Source organism: Miniopterus schreibersii (genome assembly GCF_964146895.1).
Source record: "Miniopterus schreibersii genome assembly, chromosome: 2".
Lineage (NCBI taxonomy): Eukaryota > Metazoa > Chordata > Mammalia > Chiroptera > Miniopteridae > Miniopterus > Miniopterus schreibersii.
Window position 1 is genome coordinate 54,537,287 of NC_138102.1, and position 13,109 is coordinate 54,550,395.

Consider the following 13,109-nt stretch of genomic DNA (forward strand, 5'->3'; position numbering starts at 1 on the left):
TGATGCTTTTGTTTTTAAGGTGGTATAAAATAGAGGGGTTACAAGTGCATTATCTACTGTCATATAATCAATGACTGACAATTTTTCCTTTAACTCAGTTGAAAACAGGACATTAAAAAAAGCTAAGTGGAAATTTTATTTAACACAATGTCTAGGGGATATTATGCATTTTAAGAGTAGAAACTTTCTGAGGATACTAATGACTGAACATGCCATACTTTCCTATCCCTTTATTAAGTTGGTGCCAGATTTTTAAAAATTTTATAAATGTGAAATTTTGGGCCAAAAGTAGATAACTATCTAACCCAAATTGTGGTTAAAAAAAATAATGAAAAGTTGAAGCACCAAAACACTTGTTTAAAATCCATTAATGTGTTGAGGTTTAAAAAGCAGCTGGTAAAATAAAATGTAATATATTAAAATGAAACTAGGCGAATCTGGTGCTTGGTTCTCATCAAATTCATCTCATTACAAATATTTGTGCATGTTTGCATCTAAACTAATAGTCACCAGATTTTTCAAAGTAGAACCAATTTATTCTTTCATTCTACAAGTATTTATTGAGCACTTACTGTGTACCAGACATTGGTACATGGAATCTGGCACTGAACAGGTGAAAATCCCTACTCACATGAAAATTACATTCTAGTAGAAAAGAAACCAAAAGTACGTTAGTGGGTCCTAAGTGCTCAGGAGAAAAATTAAGAGAGGAGGGGCTAGTGGGCAGTAAGGGTGAGGAGGCTGTGGAAAATTTCACAATTTTACTTATTTTAATTTAAAAAACGTTTTAAAATGTTTTTAATGATTTTAGAGAGGAAGACAGAGGGAGAGACATAGAAACATCAATAATGAGAATTATTGACTGGATGTCTCCTACACACCTTCTAATGGGAATCGAGCCCAAAACCTGGGTTTATGCCCTGACTGGGAATCGAACCTCGATCTTCTGGATCATAGGTCAATGCTCAACCACTGAGCCATGCCAGCTGGGTAGATTTCACAATTTTAAGTAGGATGGTCAGGAAAGACATTGGAGAACAGGGGATGTCTGAAGACTTGCAGAAAGTGAGGAAACAGGGCTCTAGGAGTATCCAGGAGTGAAGGGTTAAGCAGTGGGAACTGTAAATACAGAGGATCTGAGGTGAGAAATGTACCTAACAGTTAAAGGAACAAGAGGCAGTGTGACTAAGCAAGTGACAGCAATAGAGTAGTAAAGTGAGGATGGGGGAACTGGGAGCAGATCACAAAGTATCACAGTTAATTATAATCATTTGCATTTTTACTGAGTGAGACAGGGAGCCTTTATATTTGAGCAGAGGAGTGATCCGATCTGAATCAATGTTTAATAGAAACTGAGCTGAGATTAATCTCTCCCCCATGGACACAGACAAGAGTGTGGAGAAGGCTGGGGGGAGGGGGCAAAGGGCAGGGGCAGATGCCAGGTGGAGGGGATCAATGGGGGAAAAAAGGGACATCTGTAATACTTTCAGTAATAAAGATACATCAAAATAAATAAATAAATAAAGCTTAAAATAAGTGAGGAAAAAAAAAAAGAGGCTCTGTCAGTAATTAAAGTAAGAGATAATGGTAGCTTGGGCCAAGGAAGTATCTGTGAGATGGTAAGAGATAAGTTTTGAAGACACAACCAAAAGGATTGCTGATGAATAAAATATAGAATGTGAAAAAGAAAGAAGTTAAAGATGATTTGAAGGTTTTTGGTCTAAACAGAATAGAGTTGTCTTTTTTTTTTTAAAAAATAAATTTTATTTTATTGATTCCAGAGAGGGAGGAAGGGGGAGAGAGAGAGAGAGAAATACATCAATCGGTTGTCTCCTGTATGTGCCCCAGCTGGGGATCAAACCCGAAACATAGGTATTTGTCCTACCCGGAAACTGAACCCATGACCTTCAGTGCATGGTATGATGCTCCTACCAACTAAGCCACACCAGCCAGGCAAATAGAATTGTCTTTAACTGAGCTGGGTCAGACTGAAGGCAGAGCAGGGCTGGATGGACAGAAGTTTGCTTCTAAACGTATTAAATTTAAGATGCTTATTAGATAACCAAATGGAAATAAGATAGAGGGGCTGCAAAAGATGCCAAGGAGATAGGTTTCCAGGAGTAGGGAATGATCAACTGTATTAAATATTGCTGATAGTTCAAGTAAGATGAGAACTGAGATTCTGACCATTAGATTTTTGACAACATGGAGGTCTCTGGGGGCTTATAAGAACAGCTCTGTTGGAGTGGTATGGGGTGGCAGTGGGGCAAAAGCTTGATAGAAAATTTTTTAAAATGGGAGAGTGGTAGTAAAGAATGAGTACATAAAACTCTGCAGGAATCTGGCCACAAACAAGAGCAAAGAAATGGGGTAGTGCCTAGACGGGAAAGCGGAGATTTAAAAAAGGCTTTTTAAAGATGGGAAAAATAACATATTTGTATACAGTTGAAATTATCTAGAAGAAAGGGTAAAATTTTGCCAATATAGGAGACAAAGGGAGGACTGCTGGAGTTGTGTCATGGAGCAGGAGAGAGGATGGGCTCCAGTTACAAGTAGAGAGTACGGGCCTTAGAAGAGCAGGGTCAGACATGTAGGTTCTGTCAAAAAAAGATACCATTTTATAGAAAAAGAAAGGCCTTTTGACTAATTTTCAAAATTACAAATGCTGTTACAAAATTCTGGTGATCTACACTCAGCCCTCAAGTATGAAGTGGGGTTTGTAAACTCTCTTAAGAGATCTTCTCAAGAATTCTGATTAAATTATCACAAAAATTACAGTTTTGATAAATCTTTTGTTTGTTTTCATATCCTTGATTAGTAAAATGGAAGTCTGCATTGCATTGTAGTCAGATGATCTAGATTAACCAATTAAAGTCTGTAATCATAGGCAAATCACACCCTGGCAGTTTCCTCATTTGTAAACTGGGGATACTAATACCTACAACCTCATAAAATATCCCATTTAACCCTTTCTACCATGTATGTTAAGCGCTGAGTATAACACAATGCATCATAGGTATTTATTGGGTAATAAATAGTGGTTATTGCTAGTTTGCAATCTAAATAATGAAAAGCTAAATAAAAAATATAAAGGTATTCATTTAGAGAATGATCATTAGGACAGTGTTTCCCAAGATTTCTTATTGTATAGAAAGAAAATGATCAACTTTGTAAGAGTACCTGGGGAAAACAGAGAAGGCTGCTGGTACTCTGAGAGCTGAGAGAAGTAATATCTAGGGCATAGTAGAGAAAAATTTCTAGTAATAAACCATGTAATCTTAGACAAGTACTTTTGGGCTTGGTCAGAGCTACTAAGTCTGTAAAAGATCAGAAATGAATTGTTATCTTCCTTTCTAAATCTTGTGTGCAACCTTGAGTTAATGGCCACACCTTGTCATCCATGTCTCGGAGACTAGTACATTAGAAAGCTGGAGTCATTCCTGATGTACACTTCCTGTCAATCACCAGGTCTTGCCAATTCTACTGCCTAAATATTCTTTAGATTCAGCTCTTCTCTTTTCCATTTCTCATCCTCATTTAATCTATCCAATGGTCTTCTAACCAATTTCCTTGCCTCATTCCCTTTTCAACGATAATCCACCCCACATTGCCACCACAATTAAAAAATATATATATCACGTCACTGTTATACTATAAAACTTCCCCAAATTCCCCACTGACAACAGGGTCTTTTAAAATCTGACCCTTCTGTACTTTATCAGCCTCCCCGACCGCTCTCTATGACTAGTAAAATGCATTAACTATGCAACGCAAGTAAATCCAAGTTTTTCTTAACCTGAACTCACCTTACTTCATATCTGGAACACTCTATAAACCTTGAAATACTCAAATATTATTAATGAAGCAGTAAACACATGAGGTAATCACCTACAGGCATAAAAATATTCTTAATAAAAGATAGCTAATATAATTTCATTTACAATTATTACAAAAGTTAAGATATTGGAAGAGGTATACTTTCAGAATAATCTAACAAAGGGCAAAGTAGAATATTCTTAAACTTTTCCATTCAAAAAATTTAAAAATTGTACAGGTATTTGGTAAGATATGAATGAGAGAAATTTGATTAAACACTAACGAGGACACACACTTTTTAAATGAGAAATGGATACTCTATACACTAGAGTTCCAATTCACCTTTTGTAATGCATTATGTATACTCAGCTAACCTTTGTAAATAAACTGAGATTTATGATTCAAAGGTGTTTAATATCACTCTAAGATTCTACACAAATTTCAAGCCTATGTCATAACGTTTCTTCTTGAGTACTTTTGGAAGATGAAAAATTATGATCAAGATGGTTTTTAATGAAATTGGTGGGAAAATAAAAATCACCAAAGCAATACCAATTACACTTAAAAGCATATTTTCAACCTCCTTTTCCCTACTGCTTCTTTACAAATAATTGTAAAGCAATTTGAATTTCCACATTCTGTGCAGCATCAAGAGCGTAATGAGTTCCTCTAAGAAATTCATCCTTAAACTTTTAACAGTATTGCTACGTAGATAGTTCTTTCTGTGTTTACAACAGTGAGATTACCTTAGGTAAGGGTAGTTTTACTGCCTGGAAAAACTTAAATAATCAGCTAAATTTATCTCCCCTTACTTTATTATCTCACAGTATTAATTAAGAACAGATAGTTAGCTATTTTATGCAGAAATTTAGATGGAAAAAAAGGGATGCAGACCCTCTTTGTCTACACTGTGTCATCAAGAAACGATTTAAATGCTTCGGAGATCAATACTTAAGAATTACACATTTTGTAATAGTGCCTTTTAATGATGATAAACAGTTCCATAATGCTATCAATTGACCTTTATGTAACACTCACTTTACTTAAATTGTCAACACAATGGCAAAAGAATTTTTATGTATTGCACATAGGCAAAAGGTATCAAAACAACTACCATTTATATATAGCTTTATAATTATAATGTCTTTTCACATATATTATCTCACTTAGACCTTATAGGTCATCCTGTGAAATAGTATTATTAGCTCATTTTATATAAGAGGAAATTAAACTTCAGGAATCTTAAGTCATATATTCACTCAGCTAATAAGGTAGAGCTAGAATTTAAGTTTAGTCTTTTGCTCCAAACCTCTTTCATAATATACTCCCCATTCAATGAGTAATTCTTTTCCTCCAAAATGTGTAAGAGGGTCTGTACATTCAAGTTATATAATATCTACTAAGCAGGAAGTTATTTATGTAATAAATCTCACCACCAGAGTAAGTTTCAGTCATATTTTCCACACCTCCAAAGTGGCATTTTAAAGCAACTATAAAGTACAGAAAAAGACAAGAAATCTAATTCACATACTGATCCAAAGCATACATACATGCTATAACCTCAATGACAGCAGTCCTTCCTTATCCACGGTTCAGTTACCCACAGTCAACTGTGGTCTGAAAATACTAAATGAAAAATTCCAGATATAAACAGTTCATAAATTTTAAATTGTGTGCCACTCTGAGTAGCAAGATGAAACCTCATGCTGTCCTGCTCCATCTGGCCAGGGACGTAAACCATCCCTTTGTCTAGTATATCCACGCTGTATATGCTCTCTGCCCATTAGTTGCTTAGTAGCCCTCTAGGTTATCAGATTCACTGTTACAGTGTAACAGTGCTTGTGTTCACCCTTATTTTACAGTCATGGCCCCAGAGCCCGAGAGTAGTGATGCTGGCAATTAGAATATGCCAAAGAAAAACTGTAAAATGCTTCCTTTAAGTGAAAAGATATGTATGTATGGGGGGGAAGAAAGCATATATTGAGTTTGGTGCTAGCTGCAGTTTCAGTAGATACTGGGGGTCTTGGAACATATTCCCTGCAGATAAGGGGGGAACTACTGTATAGTATGTTTGACGTACCCAAATACCCAAGTTCTTTCTTTGCTTATCTCTGCTTTTTCTCAAGTCTTTATCTCTTATAGTTTTTTCCTCTTCCCTCTCAACCCCTTAACTTCACAAGTATGATCGACTGCAGGGGCAGATACCAAGATTGAATTGCATGAGTTTCATCTTTCTTTCCCACATGTAAGAGAAAAAAAAGCCTCTCTCTTAATATCCCTCAATGTATGAAAAGCAAACCAGAGGAAAAATATATTTCTCTAATCTTATATTTTAACTTTCTTCTAAAAATGTTTTTTGGGGGCGAGGTAAGGAGATTAAGTACAAATATGCAAGTATAAGTATTTCATGCATTTAATTCAGATTGTAACAGCACACTCTGATAAAATACAATTGACACAATTATATATCCAAGTCCAAGGCAAGTAATTAATTTGTCCAGATATAAAAATACCTAAATGCATAAACTTGTGTTTACTAAATCTTGTGTTTTATAAACAAGGAATACTAAGATCATTTCCTTAGTTATTTTTAAGTTGTAAGATTTCTAAAGAAATAATTTATAATTTATTTCAACCCTGTAAAAGGCTAGTGGGGCATAAACTGTAACTACAGTTAAATCCTGACAGAATGAGAAAATTGATTCAAAAAGATTCAGCCACATAAAATACTGGGTTGGATTATTGTGACATTAATAAACTGACAAAGGTAAACTTATACCACTAGCTGGCTAGGAGTCCTTGTGCAATTCAAAGCCATTTGGACCAGGTTGTAGTTTAGCACCACCTGGTGGCAACTGTCCACTGTAGCTTTAAAATTCATGAGGTCGTTCATGAGGTTCCTGTGACTTAAGGGGGCTTGCAGGACAGCAGCCCCAATCCCAGCAATCTCCTGATTAGGTGGTGTCCATTTTGATGTAGATATGGAGTCAGAACAGTGGGGAAAAGGGAACCTTTCAGCTTCTCAGCTTCCCAGCTTCCAGAAATGGTTCGGTCAGCTGTTTCACAACTACCTCTACCAACTATCTTTGAGAATAGGTGCTAATTTACCTAAATTTATGTCACCATAGGATGCATTTTAAAAGACTTTTTAAAAACAACAACAAAAAACTAAGAAATCAGGAAATTCTCAAAATGATTACATATCAAAGTTTATGTGGCTAATGTGGATTGTTTGGAAATAATCATACATGTTACAATTCCATAAATTTTAAGGTTATTAAGTCGATTAATAAAAGCCTTTATAAATCCATAACAGAATTGAGCCACAGGACTAAAAGTATATATTTGTAAAACAGAAACAATAACATCTATGCCACAGGTCTATCTCATGTTTAGATCTTTCTCCTGTAATTTAGAACCATATATAGTCAACTTTTCTATTTGCCTATTTCATATACTTCAAATGAAGCGAAACTAAATTTATCATGTTTACCAATTAAAGCCTTGTCTTCTAATGTCTTAAAAACTGCATCACCATCTACACAGTTGCCCAATCAAGAAATCTGGTGAATGATGAATAGTAACTAGATTTTTGGGGGTGATAACTTTGTAGTGCATACACATGTCAAATTATAATGCTGTACACCTGAAACTTATATAAGAAAGCATGCAAGCAAGCAAGAAACCTGGTGACATCCTTAACTTCTTATCACTCTTCAATCCAATCTAGTAACTGAACCTTGTTTTGGTTCCACCTACTGAACATTTTTCCAATCTGGCCCATTTCTCTCCATTCCTGCTGCTACTAATCCAGTTCTGTCATCACTTCTCATCGTGCTAATCAAAACAACCTCTAGAAGTGGCCTGTTTACAGCCTTCTGCTTCTTCAATCTATTCTCCACATCGCAGAGTGGTCTTGTTATATAAAATCTGATCATATCAAGCATATTCTTGAAATTTCTCAGTCGTTCCCCACTGGTCTTAAACAGTATTTGGACTGGTTTCCCTCTTCTGTTTCATCTCTTACAACTCCCTGCTCCTTATTCTACACTCCAGCCCTACTCAATTATATTGTTTGCTCAAAAGTTTCATTTTTGTCTTGCCTCCAAGGTTTTTATACATGTTGTACATTTATCCCGCCAATTTCCTTCCCTACAGTCTTACTCTTGTCATCATGTAGGTGTTAAGACGGGTATTTCTCCCTCCCAAAGTCTTCCCTGATTCCTCCCAAGGCTAGGTTAGATATACCTCGAGTGTATGTGGTCTCATCCTGCATATCCTCTGTTTTCTCCATTATCATCATACTTAACATTTTTTCTTTATCCTGCATTAGACTGGCAGCTTTGTCTATGGCATCTAGCATGTATCTCACATATGGTGGGTCTCAATAAATATTTTCTAAATAAGTAAATTTATTGTTCTGAGAGCTCAAATGTAAACTTTTCTAACATCAGCTTTAGTCTGATTTAAAGTCTTGCTTTTGTTGGAAAAGGTAAAAATATCATACACTCAAATCATGCTGATAAACTAATATAACAAGTCAATTTAAAAATAATTTTCCCACTATAATATACACTTTGAAAAGCCGTATGACATATAATGATGGCATATAAAAATACATGCCATTGAAATAAGCAGCATTTATTTTCTCCTACTATTGCCAATCACTAAGGAACCTACTATATATTGATCTGAAAGTAACTGCATGAATAAAAAGAATCCTTCCTCAAGATTATTTAACATGATGTCTTTCAGGACCAGCAGCTAAATGAGGAATATGCAATAATTCATATTACTCTAGTTTTTAAAAATTTCCTGAAGATTTTAGCAGGTAAAGGCAAAAAGACAAGTTACGAGGGTAATAAAGGGATAAAGGGAATACCACAGTAAAGAGGCCTAAGGTCTGATAAACCATGTTCTAAGCTAGTTATCAAAGATCTTAGAACTTCAATGTTCTATTATACTTATATTTAGATTTATGACAAATTTTCATTAATGCATTAAAAAAAGACATTATGTCACAGAAATAAAGTTTAATTTCAATAAAACTGTAAGTTTCAAATAAAGAGAAAAGAAATATTGCACAAATTTCCTACTTTTTTTTTTTTTTACCTGTTTTCCCGTTCATACATTTCCCTAGAGGCACTTCGAAGTTGATCAATTTCTTGATTAGTTTTCAATTTGATTTGTTCTAGTTCATCATGTAGTTTATTTTCATATTCTGTTTTATAATGGTCTCTGCAAGAAATCAAAGGAATGCCCATGAATTTATTTTTGTAAAAGAAATAGGTGTTACCCTTCTTGTAAGATTTTAATATGTCAAATACCGTCTAAATACAATGCTGCTTGAAAAACAGCTGATACATATAACGTTTTGTAGTTCCTAAAAATACTGTTCCAACTAGTTCCATCTAAGATATCCTTTTAAACATTCTGTCTTTAAGGCTTAATTACTATATAAAATGTTAGTTAACTCAATTTGAATAATTATTCATCTTCAAGAGGATTTTACTAATACTTTTTAATGTACATGACTAGAAATTTGAAAACAGATACATACGGAATGGCCTTCATTTAGAAATAAAGCTGGCGTGCTATAAGCTGATAGACAAATAATACAGCATGGGGCAAAAGTAGGTTTACAGTTGTGAGTACACAAAACACAGAGTTTATTCTTAAATTACTTATTCAATAATTTACTAATTACTGTATTATTTTCCATATGAACAATTGTAAATCTACTTTTCCCCAACCCTGTAATAAAAAATAGAAGAACAAAATGATTCTGAGTTTTTAGAAAACTTTTCCTTCAAAGCACAACTATATCCACTGTGCTCTCTCAGCAAAGTCAAAGCATTACACAGGGTATTAGCAGGAGCACAAACAGATGAAAAATACCATAGGCTAAGGAAAAAGGTATGAATGTGTAAAGTCTTGGAGGATAATATTTAGAATTTGTTTTAGTTTTTGATGTGCTATTAAAAATAAATAACTCAAGGGTTATAAGGACTATTAGTATAAGGGAACTCTAATAGCTTATACATGTAGCTGAAAAGACAGAATTGAAATAGAGGGGTCTGAGTCCAGAGCCTGATTCTTCAAACAGTATACAGCACTGTCTCCTCATGATTAGATTTTCTTCAGAGATACCTCTATAGAGATACTTATATACTTTCTTTAAAAAACACTTACATAGAAATCTCAGTCATAGGGAATCGGAAAGGTTATGTTGTAAGAAATAAAGTAAATAAAAATAGTTGCAGTCTATGTATACACTCCCACTTAAAAGAAATAGGCTTTTGGTTGTTGAAAAAGCCAAAAAGACTTCAGAAAAAATCAGACTGAGAACATCTTCTAAGGGAACAAAATGAACTATTATCTTAACATCATCGTACAGACCTTAAAAAAATTATTCTTCTCCAGGGAAAGAGCTCCTTCAAAGAAGATGGTGTTGCCTGGCTGGGCGTGGCTCAGCGGTTGAGCAGCGACCTAGGATCCAGGCGAGCGGGGTTCGATTCCCGGTTGGGGCACATGCCCGGGTTGCAGGCTCGATCCCCAGTCGGGGGCGTGCAGGAGGCAGCCGATCAGTGACTCTCTCATCATTGATGTTTCTATCTCTCCCTCTTTCTCTCTCCCTCTCCTTTTCTCTCTCTGAAATCAATAAGGATATATTTAAAAAAAAAAAGCTGGTGTTATTTTATATCTACTTATATGTAAAATAGGTTGGTGCAAAGGTTGTGGGTAACTGGTAAGCTAATATTTAAAAGTAAAATAGCGGAAATCTTGCCTGGACGTCACGTATTTTTCATACATCTCTTCTCTGGCCCTCTTGGCTTCCTCGAGCTGCCCCTGCAGTCGCTCCAGGCGGTCCTCGGCGTGCGCGCTGCGGATGCTGAGCTCCATGTTCTGGCGGCCGAGGTACTCCTTGTCCTTCTGCAGCAGCGTCGTGGTCTGCTGCAAGGCGGCGACCTGCGCGAGCGCATGTGCTCAGAGCGATGGCACCCTACTTTCAAGTTTACTGTGTTATTGGCTTGTCTTTGTGCTTTCGCTCACCACATAAAAGGGCTAATTCTTACCTTGCCATTTTTCATCCAAACACAGCTACTAATGTCCCTTCTTTCTGGAAACTACATCAAAAAGGAAAAAATATCCCTCCCACAATCCTGCCCTATGTCCACAATCACTGTATAATAAAAAACAACTCTAGAAGTTTACCTCTTTTGATAATTCACTCCTTTCTTTAGCTTGAATTATATGAGAGGCTTCAAGGATTTCATGTTTTCTCCTTAGCTCGCTTACTTCCTGTTCAAGTGCATCACGTTCACTAAAAAATTCAAATACATTTATTTATTTATTTTTACTAAATAAAATTAAAATATACATATAAAATTTACATCCCTTTTTATAATGAGTATTTTAAAAGTCTTGACTATGTTCCAGGAAACGGAACAGAGATGCTAGCAGTGAGGCTTCAGTGCCATGCAATAAACAATAGGGTATCTGCTTTTCAAATTTAGGACACTGTTCAAGACCTTGTTCAGATACATATATAAGAATTTACCATCTTTAAAAAATAAATATGTAAACCACAACCACACCAGTCAGTAAAGTAAATAATTTAACTTTCTCAGGTACATTCTGGTATCTTTTCACTAATCATCTTCAATCTTACCTTGAAGCCAACATTTAAAAAAAATTTGTACATGCCTCTGAGCTTTCAGTTCAGGGTCAAAAAGGCTTAGCTCATCACTCAGACTGCATAGCAGATACACAGGCAGGGCTCTTGTGATACTTTCATTCACAAACTCTTTATACTTACCCAGAGATTCTAATTTCCATATTCAGACTAGCTCTTTCCCCCCAACAGTAAGAGCAAGAACTGAACCATACTTATAACATGGTTTTTTTTTTTAAATGAGCAGAGAAATTTCTTTCTCTTAAGTTACCTTATTCAGTCAGAATCAGTTCCTTTGCACTTTATTTCATCTACCTACCTGGTATTTTCACGAAGAGGGCTATTAAAAAATGTTTTACTTTTCATTGATTTTCAATAACTCATTATTTATTTATTTATTTAAATATATCTCCACCCGGCCGGGCGTGGCTCAGCGGTTGAGCGTCGACCTAGGATCCAGGCGATCGGGGTTCGATTCCCTGTCAGGGCACATGCCCAGTTGCGGGCTCGATCAATGACTCTCTCATCATTTTTAAATATATCCTTATTGATTTCAGAGAGAGGAAAGGAGGGGGAGAGAGAGAGATAGAAACATCAATGATGAGAGAGTCATTGATCGAGCCCGCAACCGGGCATGTGCCCTGACGGGGAATCGAACCCCGATCGCCTGGATCCTAGGTCGACGCTCAACCGCTGAGCCACGCTCGGCCAGACTATTTTTTATTTTTGTTTAAAATATTACAGATGTCCCGTTTTCTTCCCATTGACCCGTTCCACCCCTCCTCCCCAGTCCGTCTCCACACCATTGTCTGTGTCCTTGGGTTGTGCATATATGTATACAAATTATTTGGTTAATCTCTCCCACTCCACCCACCCACCCTCCTCCATCCCTCTGAGATTTGTCAGTCTGATCCATGCTTCCATGTCACTGAATCTATTCTGTTCATCAGTTTATTAAGTTCTTTAGATTCCACGTATAAGTGACATCATGCCATGTTTGTCTTTCTCTACTTGGCTTATTTCGCTTAGCATATTCTTCAGGTCCTTCCATACTGATCCCAGTGGTAGGAGATCCTTCCTCTTTACAGCTGCGTAGTATTCCATGGTGTAAATATCAGTATTCCATGGGTTTTTTACCCACTCATCTACTGATGGGCACTTGGGCAGTTTCCAGATCTTAGCTATTGTAAATTGCACTGCTATGAACATAGGGGTACATATATTCTTTCTGATTAGTGTTTCAGGATTCTTAGGATATATTTCTAGAAGTGTGATCACTGCGCCAAAAGGCAGCTCCATTAAAAAATTTTTGAGGAACCTCCATACTGTTTTCAATAGTGGCTGCACCAGTCTGCATTCCCACCAGCAGTGTACTAGGTTCCCCTTTCTCCACACCCTCGCCAGCACATGTCGTTTGTTGATTTGTTGATGGCAGCCATTCTGACAGGTGTGAAGTGATACCTCACTGTGGTTTTAATTTGCATCTCTCTGATGATTAGCGATGTTTAACACTTTTTCATATGTCTCTTGGCTATCTGTATCCTCTTTGGAGAAGTGTCTGTTCAGGTCCTTTGCCCACTTCTTAATTGGGTTGTTTGTCTTCCTCTTGCTGAGTAGT

The 13,109-nt window shown here is 36.2% G+C and overlaps 1 protein-coding gene across 1 annotated transcript in view; it reads right to left on the reverse strand.

Moving 5' to 3' along the window:
* Positions 1-13,109, reverse strand: part of PIBF1 (progesterone immunomodulatory binding factor 1) — a 163,086-nt gene that overhangs the window by 114,723 nt on the left and 35,254 nt on the right. The window contains exons 7-9 of the mRNA XM_081130745.1: positions 11,032-11,140; positions 10,604-10,785; positions 8,929-9,054 (exon numbers count right to left, since the gene is read on the reverse strand). Of these exons, the coding sequence (XP_080986871.1) occupies positions 8,929-9,054; positions 10,604-10,785; positions 11,032-11,140 (417 nt within the window). The remainder of the gene's footprint in view (positions 1-8,928; positions 9,055-10,603; positions 10,786-11,031; positions 11,141-13,109) is intronic.